Here is a 16524-nt window from a genome sequence, read left to right as displayed (position 1 = left end):
GGGACGAAAGCGGGGGGTGAGTGAGCAACTTCACAGTCCTAGTTGCCAGCTGGGGTTAAAGCACAACAGTGGGAGAGGAAGAAAATGCATGCATTCCCCTCCCTACAGGAAGGAAAAGTTAAAATAAAATAAAAATTAAGACAACTGATGAAAATACAGGGGCCAAAACTAGCTTTGAGCCTGTTGTTATGAGTCCTTGCTAGAGCTCAGTGTGGCCTAACACACCAGGAAGGTCAGTCTTGCCCGGCTCGACTCGGTTGTTACGAAACAAGCAGGTTACAACAGGAATCTGAATAGCTGTGGGTGGTTCTAACTGAGCCCATGGCACATGGGCCATAAGGTCTAACTATACAGGGCCTTCTCAGTGGCATCCCACATGGGAAAACCCGCCTGGATGCAGTCCTGAGTAACATGCTCTAGATCTAGGCAATCCTGCTTCAGCAGGGGAGTTGGACTAGATGATCTCTATGGTCCCTTCCAACTATAGAAATTCAGTGAAATTCAGTGAAATGTCTATGGCCACGGGCAGCACAGGAGCTGCCCCTCTGACTGTTTCCAGCTGAGAGCTCTCCACAGCAGGGCACACAGTGGTGGGGGGTGCACAGGAGGAACTCACTCAGTTCAGACCCTTTCAGCCACAGGTGAGCCTCACTGGAGACCCTCCAGTCAAAGACATTTAAGAATCATTTAAACTAGTGTGGGGTACAGAATGCTCTTCATCAAAAGCCACAACTCTATTAGGCTGTGGGAAGATAAGGAAAGCTCAGAGACATTGCGAGTGTCTTAGACCTCTGCAACTGCAGGAATGTGTTAAATAGTGCTCCAAAGTCAACACGTGCAAGGTAGCCAAGGTAGAAAGAAAGGAAAGAGCAAAACCTCTTTAAGTGTGTTGCACAGGAAATCTGCCCAATGAATCTCAGCAGGCCAGTAAGTGGTAATAAAGACCTATTGCGTTACACAGTCCTGAAGATCAGTAGGATGTAACTTGACTGTGAAGAAGTACTATGAGAAAAAATACTTTTAAAGTAGAGTAACACTAACACTCAGGGCTGGAGAGAAAAAAAAAAAAAGCAGGGTCAGGTTCTCTCACCACAGAAACAGCTGGCTAAGTAGAGAATTCCCTGGGTAAAAAAGAATGCTGCTGGCAAAAAAAAAAAAAAATTCAGCAGCTGTGCCTGCAGAGTGTGCTGTGCCAGCTCTTTGCTGTTCCTGCTTTACACAAGAACAGCTGCTGTCACACAGCCTGGGACACAGCACAGAAAAGTGCGAAGCACAGTGCTCCGAGAACTTCAGAAACTTGAATGAGATACTGTGGATTACTTCTGAAAGTAATTTAAATCAGTCACACCCCCCAGTTTCAATTAAACCTTTAAAAGCAGAAAGAAAGCAACTGATGCAATGCTGTACAACCACAATCGGGTACTAAGGACAACAGTGTACTGCTGACTAGACCCAGACACTGTAAGAGAGAGGGTTAAAAATCACAAGGTTTTGTTTTCAAAGAATTATTTTCCATTGTTTGCTTATTGTTTTATTGAGGAAGAAGGCTTCAATCACCTAATATTTTATCCTACTTCTCTTTTCTCCCCACTGCAAATGATGTTGCAATAGCATACACACAGAGAGAGGCAATTAAGAAGCTGCATTAATATCAAGGCATTAATAAGCCACTGAACTGTTTTTCACATAGGCAAATGCATGATCCTTTCAAGACCGCTCCCCCCTAGCTATACATCCACCCGTAGCTGACTGACACAAACACACTGAAAGTTCGTGTTCCTAGAAATAATAAACATGTCTTGGTTCACTACAGCAAAATCAAAGGGGGAAAAGTTACAAATCAATCATCTAAGTGTCTGAACAGTAACTAGAGAATGATGAGTAAAACAGCAAGAAAATATCAACACAAGAAGCACGTATAGTGGATAACATTCATGCCAGAATGATAGGTCTGCACAGGATGGCAAGAACAGCAAGTCAGTGAGGGAGCCATAACTAAAACCAGTATTGGAACAGTGTGATATAGGCAGTTTCCTGCACTGTTAGTGCAAAAAAAAAAAAATTTTTTTTTTTAAATCAGGATTTATCACAAAATTAAGCAAACTGAGGATGGAATAATTTTAGGGGAAAAAACCAAAATGCACAAAATTCAAGAAGTCTTCTTACACTATACCGCAATACCACACCAGATGTGTTTCAGAAAATACTTACACATTTGAAAACTCCATTTGTAAACTTTGGGCAAACGATTATTCTGTTCTTTGAGATCAGACTCCTTCTCTCCATTTTTCCCACATTTTCCTGGAGACTGTGTTCTTGCGGGTGATTTGGTTTGGTGAGATTTCATCCCAGTAGAAACCGATTTTGCAGACTGAGACTTGGACATGCTTTCACCAGCAGATAGTTCTTCACTGTCACTGCTGTTTGCTGAAGAAACAAGACGACATATCGTTACAAAATAAAGCAATCTTCCTGGCCCAAACCAAAGCTTATTAGAAGCTATAATAGCAATAGCAATAATAGCAATAATCTGAATTTGTGTGACATCATCTACAAAAATCCTCAGGCATGATGGTCAAATTTATTAATTGTAGAAAAATATCTTCATCTGACCCAAACGAGAAGAACTTCATCTCATAGTGAAATAAATTTAACTATAAAGCAATAGGGTGAGCTGAATGCAGTTTTCTGATCAAACCACCCAAAAGAAAGTACTATAATAATCTGTCTAAAAGACATGATTTATGAGTGATGACTGAAAGGATGAAGCTTGTTTAGCGTTGCAAAAATAAAACCGGGGTGGAAGCAGGGGCAAGAGATTATAATTCAACAGAAGTTCCCTGGAATAAAATGCCTAAGGAAGCTGCACGATCTCCATCATTAGAGTTATTTTTAAAAACATGGTCAATTAATATTTACCAAGGGAAACATGCCTCAGTTGCACCTGCCGTAGGTGTTGACAAAATGAACCCTGCAAGTCTCTTTGGTTCTGGTCTTTATGATCTGGTGACCTACACCCAAGAAACCGAACACCAAGGCACACAGGGTATGAAAGAATTCAGCTGGCTGCAGAGCGGCCGTTTGCTGCCTTAATCCAAAGGCAAGGGTTGAAGCTGCTACAAAAGCTGTTTTAACTGGTATACCTGAATTTTGCAAAAAGCATTTTTTGCTCACAACTGACTCCACATTTTATCTATTTATTGCCCTTATTACACACAGCAGTGCCTGAAGTCTAACTAAAAGAGCACATACACACCAAGGACTGTTCACGGTACAAAAAACAATTCTAGCTTTGAAGTGCCTTGCAGCCTGATGAAGAGAGATGAGAAAGAGGGACAGGTTGAGAAAAAGGGATATATTCACCAAATCAAAGGGAACAATGGAAAGTCTAAAAATGGTGTTCTGAAAATTCAGTTTGTTTTTGTTACTTTAATTCCTGGGGCGAGGGAAGGAATAAGGATTATGTTAGAAGGAGATTAGTGAAATGGAATGAAAAAGGATGAGAGAATGTGAAGACGAGATCAATGAACACGAAGGATGGATGGGGTGAAAGCAAATACCAGACCAGAAAGTACAGACTTTTAGTAAAAGCTGTTAAAATGAAGAAAAGGGGATGTGGGGGGAGGAAGAGAGGAAAAAATGCATAGCATACGCTTTCCATCCTTGCTTTAACTGTGTTTTTTACAGCTATCCTCCTGGCTTCACTCTCCAGCTGACTGTTCCCTGGTATTTTTATTAACAGTGAGATGAGGCAGTAATTGATCTTGCTGTCTCCTGAACATGTGTGCATAAGTCTCTCTAACAAACTTCTGCTGTTATTAAGCTTCTCTTCCCCAGTACTGTGGCTTCTATTCTAATTAGCTTCTACAACTACAAAAAAGCTGCAGAAGCTGCAGCATTTACTGAAGATGTAATAGATGATATAGGAAGAAAATAAAGCCTATTTTATTCTGGAATTATTCTCGTATTTGCTACTGGAAGATATATTAACCTCTAAAAACTTATCTTGCAGAAAATACAAAGAATAATTTCATCCAGGTCCCCTCTAAAACATGCAGCCATCATGCCCAATTCTACCAAGTGTAAAATACTTGCTCTTCTCAGTCTTCCCGAGCTACGCAATATTAAAGACCTCTTAGAAATAGGCCCAGAAATAACACAAGACATTTAGAAACACTTTGGCATTCAGCAAGAGTAGTTTCTTCATTTAAACAGTATTAAGAATTCCCTGATGAGAACATTTTGTTCTAATACATTTTTTATTTCCAGACTTCATCTCCTACAATCATTCAAATAAATGACACAGTACTTTCACACATTTCATTTCACACTGAGCTGCTGTACTTACTTTTACTCTTCTTCTTGTTGTTCACAGATGTTTTGTGGCTTCTTTTCTGCTTTTTTGAGGAGCTGCCTCCTCCCTGAGCATCTTTAAGTCTTTTTTGGCCTGTACAGACTATAATTGGGGGGGGTCATCGGGGAGAAAAAGGAAAAGGAAAGAAAGAGAAATTAAATATTTGCACTACTTTGTGTTTTTCTCTAAGTCTCAAAAAAACCCACTTCAGAGCTTAAGCTTGTAGACAACAATGCAACTGATCCTGCCTGTCCTTAGTAGGGCTCAGCCTTCTACTTACATTGACAAGAGAAGGTGAAGGAGGATGGAAGGCAAAGTTTGTTTGTTAGAGTGCACATGTAAGATGACTGCAAGTAACTTTCCTATAAGCAACACCAGAATTTCACTTGAACCACAAGGATTTTTATGTTTTTAATACTGTAAATTAAATAAGAATGCATTTATTTGAAAAACTTATCAAGAACTACAGGAACTGCTAAGTGTTCAAAAAAAGCCTGTTGCACTTGGAAGCTGTGAGAAAAAACTGAAACAAACACTTGTGATTGGTAATTACATTAATTGAAAGTATTAAAAAAATCTTAGTATTAAAAAACAAGCAACAGAAAAAGAAGGCAAAGAAAAAAAGGAAAAAGTCTACTGGTATTTGTGACTACAAGGGGAAAAAGTGGAAAAGGAAGATAAAATAATTCTAGCACACCTGTTAAAAGAGCAAACTTTAGGAGCTGTTCAGATGTTGTTCCATGACCACCTAACTTATAGATTAAGAATTACTCCTGTAACAAAACCATTTAAATTAAGAAACCAAATTTTCTACAACAGGCAGCATGCTGACAAAATCAGAGAGGGCGCTGAAGTCTAATGCATGTAAAAGTAATATTGTGCAATACTGTAAAACTTTCTTCATATGGTAATAATTTCCTTTTATATAAAAAGGCAAACCAATTAAGTTCTAAATCTACACATCTGTAATAAACAAAGCAATACAGGCATATTTACTGAGGGCTACATATTCACCTATTCCAAACTCTCACCTTTGTTCCAGGAAACACATTTTCTTGCATTCTTTCAAAAGAACAATTCAACCAGAATGATGAAAGTAAATACCCTTAAGGGCATTTTGAGAAAATTCATTTAATTGAAATCTGTTGAGATGAAGAAATCACTTCTATCATCTCAAAATTATATTCAGACATGGTTTTGCTTTTGTGGTTTTTTTTTTCTTTTGTACTAATGATTTTTTAGGCACTTTAACACAGTGAAAATAGGTGTACTTTGATGGAACTGTATAAGAGCCAGAAAAACTTTTGGATCCAGCCTTGTAAACAATTAAAAAGCAGGCAGCAGTACACCGACATCATGTGCACAAGTGTTGGCAGTGTTTATGATACCCTGTTCTCTAGTGGTCTCATGATAGGAACTTCAATCCACAAAAATCACATCTGAAAATGAAACACAGCTAATAAGGTCAATACTTGTTATTAGCTTGACTTTTTTTTTTTTTTTAATATTAATTTCACAAGATGCAAGTTTGAAATGGTTGCCCAAGCATGCAATAATTGGCCCTTTCTTCCCCTAAATAAACAGCTTGCAGAGAGTCAAAATTTTATGTAAGAAACAGTATCTTCTACTTGTAAGCAAGATACTCAAAATGTATCTGTCTTGCTACAATAAGTATTCCTCATACAACGTATTACAGTTTGCTCTGGGCTTTTCTTGCCAGGTCCAGTATAAACTTAATTCTTATATACTTAATTCCTCATTGAAACAATCACAATTGCTAATGAAAGGCCAAGAAACTCCCTGGCAGATTATATTCACTATGTTATTCACCAGATGAGTATATGCCATTTCCACACATTCGAAGCAGACAGCAGGCTACTACTTTCTCCTACAACTAACTTTCCAGCACTGTAACCATAACAGAATGAAAATACATCAGCAATGCTAAAATGAGAGCTGGTTAGATTGAAGACAGCTCTATTTACCCTTTCCTTTACCTTTTTCAGTATGCTCTGGCTCTGGTTGGTTACTACTACTGGAGCTGACGCTGGCATCAAACCCTGTTGGGGAAATATTTCCCTCAGACTGGAGGTCTTGCAGCTCCCCTGCAACACTATCCACCTCTATTGTGCTATCCGTTTCACTTTTAATGCTTCGTATTTCTTCTTGATTTGGTGGCAGGGTTTCAGAGACAGTGACACTGGACTGATGTCTACTGGACTCCGTTACGGTTACGGACGAAGGCGATTCAGGAGTCGTAGGAGGAGTATTTAGCACTGAATTACTGCCACTGCTTGGAAATTCAACTTTCTTTTCACCCACTTCAGTTGGTTTCTCCTCAACAGGTTTAATGTCCACACTAGCTGGCAAAGATTTTTCAAGTTCTGAGCTAGGCAAAGAAATGTCTTCTTCTGCAAGAGTCTGAAGCTGCTCCTCTGCTGCAGCATCCTCAGGAGCAGCGTGTGGAGGGGAGGCAGCCGCTTCCGTGTCAGAGTCCGAGAAGAGTTCCTTCAGTGTTTTCTTCGGCCATTGTCCCTGAATACTTGACCAGACATCTTTTCGATCCTTCGCTCTGGTGTTCTGAAGTCTTTCATCAGAGTTATTCAGAAGCTTTATTCTTTTCTCTCCCACTTCAGAAAATCCTGAGTAGAAAGTACTTGTCCGTAAAGACTTCCTTTTCTCCTCTAGTCCATTGTACTTTTTAGTCGGAGTGATTTTCAGTTTAGATTTGTCTTCCTCATCCTCATCTGAGGAGCTGTTACTGCTGTTTTCTAAACTAAGGGACTCTTTGTTTTTTGACTTCTCATCCTTTCTATTAGGTGACACAGTCTTTAGAGGTTCCTCTGCAACACAGTATCTTCGCTTACCACGTTTTGCCTGTGGTTTTGCTGTTTTATCCACTACCTCCTTCTTCACATCCTTTCTCTTCTTTGTGGCTTCATCTTCTCTATCAGAATCAGTATCTTCAGATAACTCTTCCATCTCTTTTCGCAATCTTTCAGGAGACTTGGATCCCGATTTGGGTACTACTACATCTGTCAGAGCTTTAGTTTCTTCTGGGAGGGATGAACCGCTCTGTTCTTCCTTTAGACCAAGTTCGTTTTTATCCTGGCTTACAGCATCATGTTGAGATTCCTCTTTGCCATCAGCATGTACATTCACGGCACTTTGGTCATCTTCCTGCTCACTATCATCAGAACTTTCAGAAGCTAATTAAAAAGAAATCCAAAAGAACAAAACAAAACAAGAAAAGTTTGTCTTGATTCTGGTTACAAAGAATTCTTAAACAAATAAAGAAAACTGTACAGATATGAACACATGCTACAGGGATCTCCAGTAGTATATATTTAAAACGGTACTCCTGAAGACTTCAAAAATTTATTTCCTGTTCTATTAGAAGGTATAATGGCTAAATCAGGAACTACAAAAATCTCTTTTTACAGTACATCTCCAGGGACTTCTGAAGACATGGAGAAAGCATAGAGTGCATCAATACATAAAATAGAAACTTCTGCATAATTAAGCAAAACAGAAATTGAGAGATGGGCTTAATATAAAAACTCTTAAATATTTCTTATACGTTAATACCTATAATTCCTATAATACTACCATTATCCACTCTTTTTCCAAAACCCAGAACAGAGAGTATTTTCCCTGGAGAATCCACATTCTGAAAGGACAGAACAACAACAAAGACATTGGATAATCTCTTAACAAACCAACCTGATGACCAGCCTGAAAAAGGAAGTGAAAGCAATAAGGAAAGGCACTTGGAGAAATATATGAACAGTAAGAGTCTAGGAAAACAGTAAGAAAATTCAGGGTCAGGAATAAAGAAACTGAGAAAAGAAGAACAGACATAATGGAGAAGGAAGGAACAACAAGCCCATTCAATGGGAAAAGATACGGGATACAAGGAGAAACAATGAGAATTGGCTCAAACATATGGGTAATTCCTCGATTTGTAACTCATCCACTTTGGTTGGCATAGTTACTTTAACTCTTCTTATCCTACTTCCCCTGATTCTCAGTTCCTCACTACAACTCACCACCTCTTTAAAGAAGATAATACCATCAATGAAATTCACTGAACTGATCAAAGTTGAATTAAGGTTTTTAAAAGGGTTTACTGAAATATGATGAACTTAAAGAAGAGCACACTAGTAGACAGAAGAGGTGTATAGAACAAAATACCTTAAGAAATGTTGCCTCAGGTATTTTGCTTGGTTTATTTAAGATAGGCAGGATCTTAAATTCTACTCTAGGACTCAATTGGAAAGCAAGTTTTTACAACCCTTTCAGTGTTGTTTACTTCTTTGTAATTTAACATTTATAGTAGACATTTTGGCGTAAAGTTCCAAGAACTCTGTCATCTAAAATGGACCTCTAACACTTGCCTTTCTCATACTGTAGAGGACCAAAACTACATTACTATAATCAGCATAAACATTTCCCCTTTGAAATAAAAGCCAAGACCACCACATTTTTTTTAAAAAAAAACAGCAACCAAAAATCAGGTTCATCAAGTTTTCCTCTCAACTTATTTACTTTGCTGTGCCCTTCAAAGCAAAGTTGAATACAATAGCATTAATCATTGCAGTTTAGGAAAAAAGACCTGTAAAAAGTTTTGAGCAAGCAGCTCTAAAATTGGAGGAAAAAGAAAGAGTAAAACATTAGAGCCTTAGAGCCTTTCATACTTAAAAACAAAAACCCACAAGTACGAGAATAAAAAGTTAATCCCCAGCATGAATCTAGATGGACTTAAATGATAAAAGGACTGCATACAATTAAAAGCATTTCTGGAAATTAATTACATAATATGGAAAACATTTAGCTTTCCAAAATATTAGAGGGTGTATCTCAAATTGTGCTTTTGTAATCAAAAGTTAATTACAGATTAATTATACAGCACTAATAGTAATGTCATTATCATCACCACTAATTGCTTTTTTGTTTCTCATTTCCTAAGGAAATGAAGCTTAATCTATTAAGTTGACTGTTATTCTACCTACAAATTTGGAACCCAGTGGCCAACATCACCCGAGTTTGAAGAAGTGTGAAAGATTATTAAATTTGTACAATTTTCACAAAAATTGGTGGTTACCCAAACTATCTATACCATAGACGATTTGCTTTTCTGAAGGCACCCACTAATCTAAGCATGAAGATAAGCATCTAGTTACTATAAAGCTCCTGTAAGTGTGTGATAAGGGGAAAACAATATTAAGAACAGCAATGCTGATAGAAAACCTAGATTTATTATTTCTGTTTTTCAAGGCCAAGGAAAAAAAAAAAAAAGCAAAACCACAAACCGTCATGGGTCCTATAAGTTACATAAATCAAAAATTAAAAATTCAGAAATAACATAGGAAGCAAAAATGCTTTGCTGTCTTTCAAACAAACAGCAAAAAAAGATGGCAAAACAAAGGATGTCATTCTTCAGACTGTTAACATACACAGAATTCACTGCAAAGAATGCTTTTGTTCAAGGATTATTTTTGAAGACTATGTTATAATTAGCCAGACTCACTGAAGTGTACAGTTCTACCAGTCGTTGTACATTGTCATTTACTACTGTTTAAAGGCCATCGACAGAACTGGAAAAAGTTAAAGTACAATACCTTGTAGCCCATTAATGATAGAAGTAATTTCTATTGATTTAACCGGAGCTTGTTCAGTATTTTTGGCTTCAGTGCTGTCAAGTTTGGACCCAGTCTCTGGTGATGTGCTGGTGTGAAATGGTGGTTTTGACAAGCGTCGCAATTTACAGTTTTTAGGAGAATACTTCTCTTCCTTCTCTTTGTCAGTTTTATTCTGTGAAAGAAAAGATTAAAAATCCTTCTCATCTGAGCATACAACTTAACACAGATTACAATTTAGCAATGCTTACAGTTATCTTAAAACATTCAACATGTAAAGGAAAGCTTTCCCCTTTGTTTAAAAGATTACCAGTTCTTTTCTACAGTCCATGCCAAGGTGTTTATATGGAAGACAGGAACTCTGCCAACAAATGTGAAACAAATGGCAAAGCAAACCCTGCCGGTGCTGTCGGAGCAGCGGTGGCAGCGCAGGGCTGTGATACCCTGCGCTATGGAAACCAGCAGCGAGCTCTAGAACAAAACTCAGGTTCCAGAGGTGCCACGGTGCCGGGGGAGCACCGACATCTGGGGCAGAAAGAAAAGCTTCCCTGCATCCCACTGCCAAAGGAATATATCATAACCTAAGCCTACCAGTTTTAAAAGAATGAATTTTGAATGAAATGCTATGAAATGACAGTCACGTACATATGGACCAGTCATAGATTTGCTCTCCAGAATCAGCAGAGGGTGCTCCCAAATTTCATCTCCCCCCCACCCCCAAGTTGGCTTCCACCACTGATGACAAAATGGAGCCCTCTCATTTGTTTTCTATAAATGCATACATAAATTACATTAAAAAAACACAGAAAAGATGGAAAGGAGAAGCTTCCCCTCCCCACGCCGAAATGAAAAAACAAAACCTTGATGAAAAAAGTTTTAGCTCTTAAAAGGCTAGGAAGTGACTTCCACTGGCAAGCATTTGTAGGCCAATCAAAAGGTTGCGGGGGAAGGTACTTAAAAATATATTAAACCAAAGTTGGGGGAACAAGGGAGAAAAAGGGAGACAAACTACCTTTATTTTCTTTCGATGCTTAATTTTTGGTACATTTTTATCAGCTGGTCTTACGATCTTGTCTGCCTTTATCCATTCATCATACCTAAAAGAAAAAAGAAAAAAAGTACACATTTATGGTTTTAGTCAGATAATCATGACATCCTAAGAGAAATTAATGGAGGAAAAAGAAAATTATTAGCCATACAAAACTGAATTAGAATTCAAATAAAGAAGTCATTTGTGTACTTTTCAGAATATGAAGTTTCAGCTATAGTTCAATTCTTCATATGCTGGGACACAGGATAAAGTTTTTTTACACTGATGAGTAAGAGTGAAAGCTGGTAATTTTCTGATCTGCATTGACCAGCAGGAAATCCACATGTACAGGTAAAACAAACTACCAGAATGATAGTTTAGTATGTATCTCCAAGAAGTATATTTCATATATACGCACTGTAAAACCTTAACAGTTCTCACAGCTACGTATGATGTGACCAGTTAACAAAAATAAAATCTTTCAAGCCCAAGAGTCTGCAAAGTCAGAATCACTAACTTAACACTAACACTTTTCAACTTCTTGTCAGTTAAAAGTTTCTATTTTATATCAGAATGATACTAGACAAAAAACATACTAAATAGCACCAAGACATTAACAACAGATGTCTTATTATCTAAGACTAGACCTGTTAAATACAAACTCAAGACAAGAGAAGTACATTCTTAGTAAGAATATACTGTAACTATGGTATTGTACTTGCCAGTTTCATTGTGTATTTAAAAAAAACCCCTCAAGAATCAATCCAAACAATGTTTTTTCCTCCCAATAAACATAATCTGCTGTTCAACTGTTAATTCAAGAACCGTTTGAATGAGAAATAAGTCAGTTAAAAATTAGTATGTATTAACTTTTGCCTCAATGTACAGCCACAAAAATTCTGATCTCCCTAGGTAAACAGGAAAACAGAAGGGAGAAAACAAACTTAATAATAAAAACCCCAAAACAACAAAAAAACAATAAAACCCCCCCAGACCATACACACCCAGAGAACTAGTACAAGATAGAGCCAAGCACAATGCACTCATGATCATGCTGGTTGTCCAGCTGGGCTTACTTGACTACATTTTGATATATGCAACGATGGCTGATAGAGTCCCAATTCAGATAGTTTTCCAAAACAATTTCTTGCTGTTTTTTCCTCTTCACATGACAATCATTGACAGCAGACCGTCCAGATTACAACATACAAAGATTACCTACGCTGCTGCAGATGCTGCTGTAATTATACTATTACCAGGTGATATGTAGGTGAACAGGCTCACATGTCTCTCCAAAACCAAAGTACAACTCTGCAGAGGTTTCCACTGTGGAAAAATCCCAGAGTATGTGAGACTGTGGGAAATCATATTTGAAGTAAACTTCCTTCAAGTCAAAGACATGCTTTCCAAAAGGAATACCCCTAAGTAGACTGCCAAATGGACTTTGCACACCACGTATTTCATTAGGTCTAAATGCATGCAGGAAAATAGCACCAGGACTGGACAAATACATGGTGAAAATCAACTATTTTGACAGTGTGCTTTCTGCGTCAACCCTGTTGCTACAACACAGAATTTGTATTCACTTTTTTATGCATTTACAGTAAGAAAACAATCTTTCCCTTATGCAAAGTCTGTGCACTGCACATACTGTCTGTGAGCCAAGGTAACTGCAGTGCCTGTTGCAGCGACAGCTGACAGACACAGGGGCACACTGAAACAAAGGAGAGAGGATGTGCAGAAACTTAAGAGAGTACCTGTAGATACCACAGGGTTCTAAATGTTACACATCAGAAGCAGTGGTCACAACTCCTCATCTCAAGGAGCACCAATTGGAAACCTGTGTGTGACAGTCACAGTTCCTGGCTGGAGCAAATCCTGCTCTGCTCCTGACTGTACCCAGAACAGCAGTCAGAGCCTGCAAGGAGGCCCAGCATCACAGAAATCCTGAACCTTCTCCAGGGAATCAGATGCCCACACTTTACACCTTTGCATAGTACAGCTCCTTTCACTACTCACACATCAGATGTGTATGGTTTGCCTAAACCTGTGACCACTGGACCCCAGGCTGAAACAGATCCTGCAAAAGGGGCAAATCCCAAGCTGCAGTTGACAGCCTGACCCTAAATTAGATTCTCCTCTGCTGTGTGACAGAGAAGTGCCCTGAAAGCTGAACAGCTCACCAGATGCCAAGATGCATCTCAACATTGTGTGTGACTCAGACTAGAGACTCTCTTCATAACACTGCACCTTAGTAAAAAATAGGAAAACGTACTTAATCGCTAATCTTGCTTTAGAGAACCTGTTTACAAAACAAAAGAAAACAAAAAACATTATGAAGAAGTTCTTCAGCTCTCATTAAAAGAAGTATGTGCTTCCAGAAGGCCTGATATGTTTTACTGCAGCGCCGTCTTCCACACTCGCTTACCTCAACTCCCTAAAGAAAGCAGCTGGGTGTGGAGAAGGAGGAGGTAAGACGGGGAACTGTTCCTAGATGAGCTTGCACAGACTTGTTTGGGAACCGAGAGATTTAGTAAGAAGCTATTACTTACCTATTTTTTAAATAAGGTTTCCTATGAAAATCTAGAATGCCTTTAGTAGAAACATCCCCTTTGCCTTACCAAAATGAAGACAAAGGTGAGCCAGTAAGGAGACAAGCTTTTTTGCCTTACTGGTTAAAACGAATGCCTGCCACAAAGGTGGGTTTGAATGGGAAGGAAGGAATAAAGGAAAAAAGGAAGAATGAAATGAATAGTTATACAGTAGAAAAAAATAACTGGCACTTTGCATAAGAGCATGTACTGATCCTATTACATCCATATGATTGCAAGCTAAAATAAACCACAACTTATTCTCAGAGATTGCATATTCGATCCTCCACAGAAGTACTAGAGGAGAAACAAGGAAGAAAGTATGCTTTTCCAGTCTCTAGATTTATACTAGCAAAGGTACCGCTTTCTCAGGAAGACAAGTGACCTCAAGGAACTAGCAAGCTTTGGCAAGTTCACTGAAAAGCTCCAGTATACTGCCTGTATCTGCTGTCAAAGAATAATCAACTGTTTTCTTTTGCCATGATCAATGAAAGGAGGGGATTTAGTCTTATAACCAAATACTGAAATATTAGATAAGGACTCTAATTTTTTAATTTTATTTTTGTTTTAATAATTCTCCCCCCATGCCATACACTGCTCTCAAGAACCTGACATTTGGCTACACGTTCCTTTAATTTCAGTGGGTGACTGTTAAGTACAACATTTGTATATTGTTAACGCTTCAACAAACAGAGAAATTAGCACTTCCACATTCAGATTTCTGAACAAAGCAATGTTGAAAATAGTAGCTCTTGGTTTTAAATACTTCAAACATTCAAGAATAACATGTCTTGTGATATTGTACCATATGACACACAGTTAAAACAACCTAAACTCTTTTTGAATATGGACCCTCTGTCTTTAATTACTGGGAACATACTGCACCTTAGGAGATTCACCTTAAACACTTATATAATGAACTTCGCTTTGCACTGGCAGATGAAAATTAAAATTATGACAGAAGGAGCTAGCACTGTAGCTCCCAGGGAAGTTGTAGTTTAACATAAAGCATACATAATTCAGAATATGACTGGCCTGTTGTAAGAAATACCTTTTCTCTCATAAGCTTTTTCTGGTTAACATGGAGTAACATAAACAGTTCTAACAGAGTAGAGATTTTTACCATTCCCTTTCACTACAAGTCAGGCTCCACTGGACAATACAATTTTTTACCTTTGTCAGAGACACATAACACCTGAATCTCAGGAGCTAACAATAAGATCCTATAGAATAAAGTAGTGCAGCTGTACAGTGCTGTTAAGAATCATAGAATGATTTGGGTTGGAAGGGACCTTGAAGATCATCGAGTTCCAACCCCCCTGCCATGGGCAGGGGCACCTTCCTGACTAGACACTTGACTAGGTTGCTCAAAGCCCCATCCAGCCTGGTCTTGAACGATTTGATTTCTGTATTTTCTATTTACTATTTAAAAAAAAAAAAAAAAAAAAAAAAAAAAAGTTCCACAGTGGTTAGTGTCACTAGTTCCAGACTGTTTAAAAACTTAACAAAGATGAATACCAAGTTTACTAAATTCTATTCCAAGTACCCAAACCACACGCGCATGCACACGCACACACACTATTATTCTGAATCCCAGATGGATAATGAAGTTACCTTGTGATAAGAAACAGTTGTTATTCAGGATTCCTTCTCAGACTTACAGGTTTAAAGAACAGGCCATTAAATGGAATACTGACCAAAAGGGGAAACAGGAAAATCAACTTTAAGGGGTAGCAGAATGATAGAATTAAAACACATCCTGGATGATTAGGAAATCCTAGTTCAGTACATCCCATGACCTGATGTTACAGTACTTGTCCCTGCTAAACACTAAAAGTAAGCTACAATGAATAGGGAGAGGAGAGAATTGCTACCTATCCCAGTAAAGCAGTTATTTTTTCAGGTAGCGACGGACTAGAAGCCAAATCAAGTTATCAAATTATACAAGACTTGTCTTCACAATACTAAAGTATTGAAGCATTTAGATTGCTGCCTTAACCTCAGGCTTAGCTGCTCTTGCTGTCAAATCCAAAAAGGTAAGCAATTTTACTTGAATTAAAAAGATTCGCTGCATTTATCAGAGTCCACAAGCAGTCCCATAGCTAAATCTTGATCACTGCTATCTTTTTCAGTGAATAATCCTACTTTCGCAGCCTCTTTCAGAGGGCTCTTTTGAAACACCAGGTGAGAATATAAACACAAGTCTTGCTGCCAGAAAGACCAAATGACTCCCTTCACCTCCCAAATGAGTGCAAGTTTACTAAAAATGCTTTTCTTATCAAATATATCCTAGTCACAGGAAAAAATGCCTCTGATAGCAGTCCATACATTTGTTTAAAATGCAGAATTCAAAAACCAGAATCTTGATTTCTCCTTTAAGAACCAGGGCGCTGGGATCTCCAAGGTGAAGGCTCAATTTCTCCTTTTTCTCATTTCTTCAGATTTAAAGTGGTATTGCTTAGATAAAACTCTGATCATTTCACCTCATAGCATGTGTGATAGCATAACATTTACTCAAAAAGGAAAGTAACTTTTATGTTTACACATGAATTCCAAAACAAGAGTCAAAAAGCAAGAAACCTCTTGGGATGGTACACAGTAATTCTCAGCGACTGGGATGCAAATTTCAGCAACTTAAACGCCTAAACAAGTCTTCTCCAATAACGATCGAAATGTTAGTCGCATTCCAAATCCTACCTCAAGCAGGCTGCATCTCCCCTAGTATTTTGACTTCATAGCCCACTCTGCTTACAAATGTCTGAAGATAGTTTATGTGAAAGATCATATTCCTAAAGATCAATATATATGTAGAATGAAATTCTACAAAAGCTGGATATAAAACACAGCAATATCAAGATGTTCCTCCTCAGCTGTGGCTTAGGTGGTCCTGGAAATTACCAGGCCTAGATG

General features: G+C 38.2%; 1 protein-coding gene across 1 annotated transcript in view; it reads right to left on the bottom strand.

The window, feature by feature from the left end:
• The window catches only part of ARID4B (AT-rich interaction domain 4B), an 88290-nt gene that overhangs the window by 3488 nt on the left and 68278 nt on the right, over positions 1–16524 (bottom strand). Inside the window, exons 17-21 of the mRNA XM_014951025.1 lie at positions 11006–11090; positions 9976–10168; positions 6352–7563; positions 4349–4456; positions 2212–2427 (exon numbers count right to left, since the gene is read on the bottom strand). Of these exons, the coding sequence (XP_014806511.1) occupies positions 2212–2427; positions 4349–4456; positions 6352–7563; positions 9976–10168; positions 11006–11090 (1814 nt within the window). The remainder of the gene's footprint in view (positions 1–2211; positions 2428–4348; positions 4457–6351; positions 7564–9975; positions 10169–11005; positions 11091–16524) is intronic.

The sequence above is a fragment of the Calidris pugnax genome, unplaced genomic scaffold (genome assembly GCF_001431845.1).
Source record: "Calidris pugnax isolate Ruff unplaced genomic scaffold, ASM143184v1 scaffold24, whole genome shotgun sequence".
Lineage (NCBI taxonomy): Eukaryota > Metazoa > Chordata > Aves > Charadriiformes > Scolopacidae > Calidris > Calidris pugnax.
Note: the sequence above shows the minus strand (reverse complement) of the source record. Positions and strands in the feature narration are given on the sequence as shown.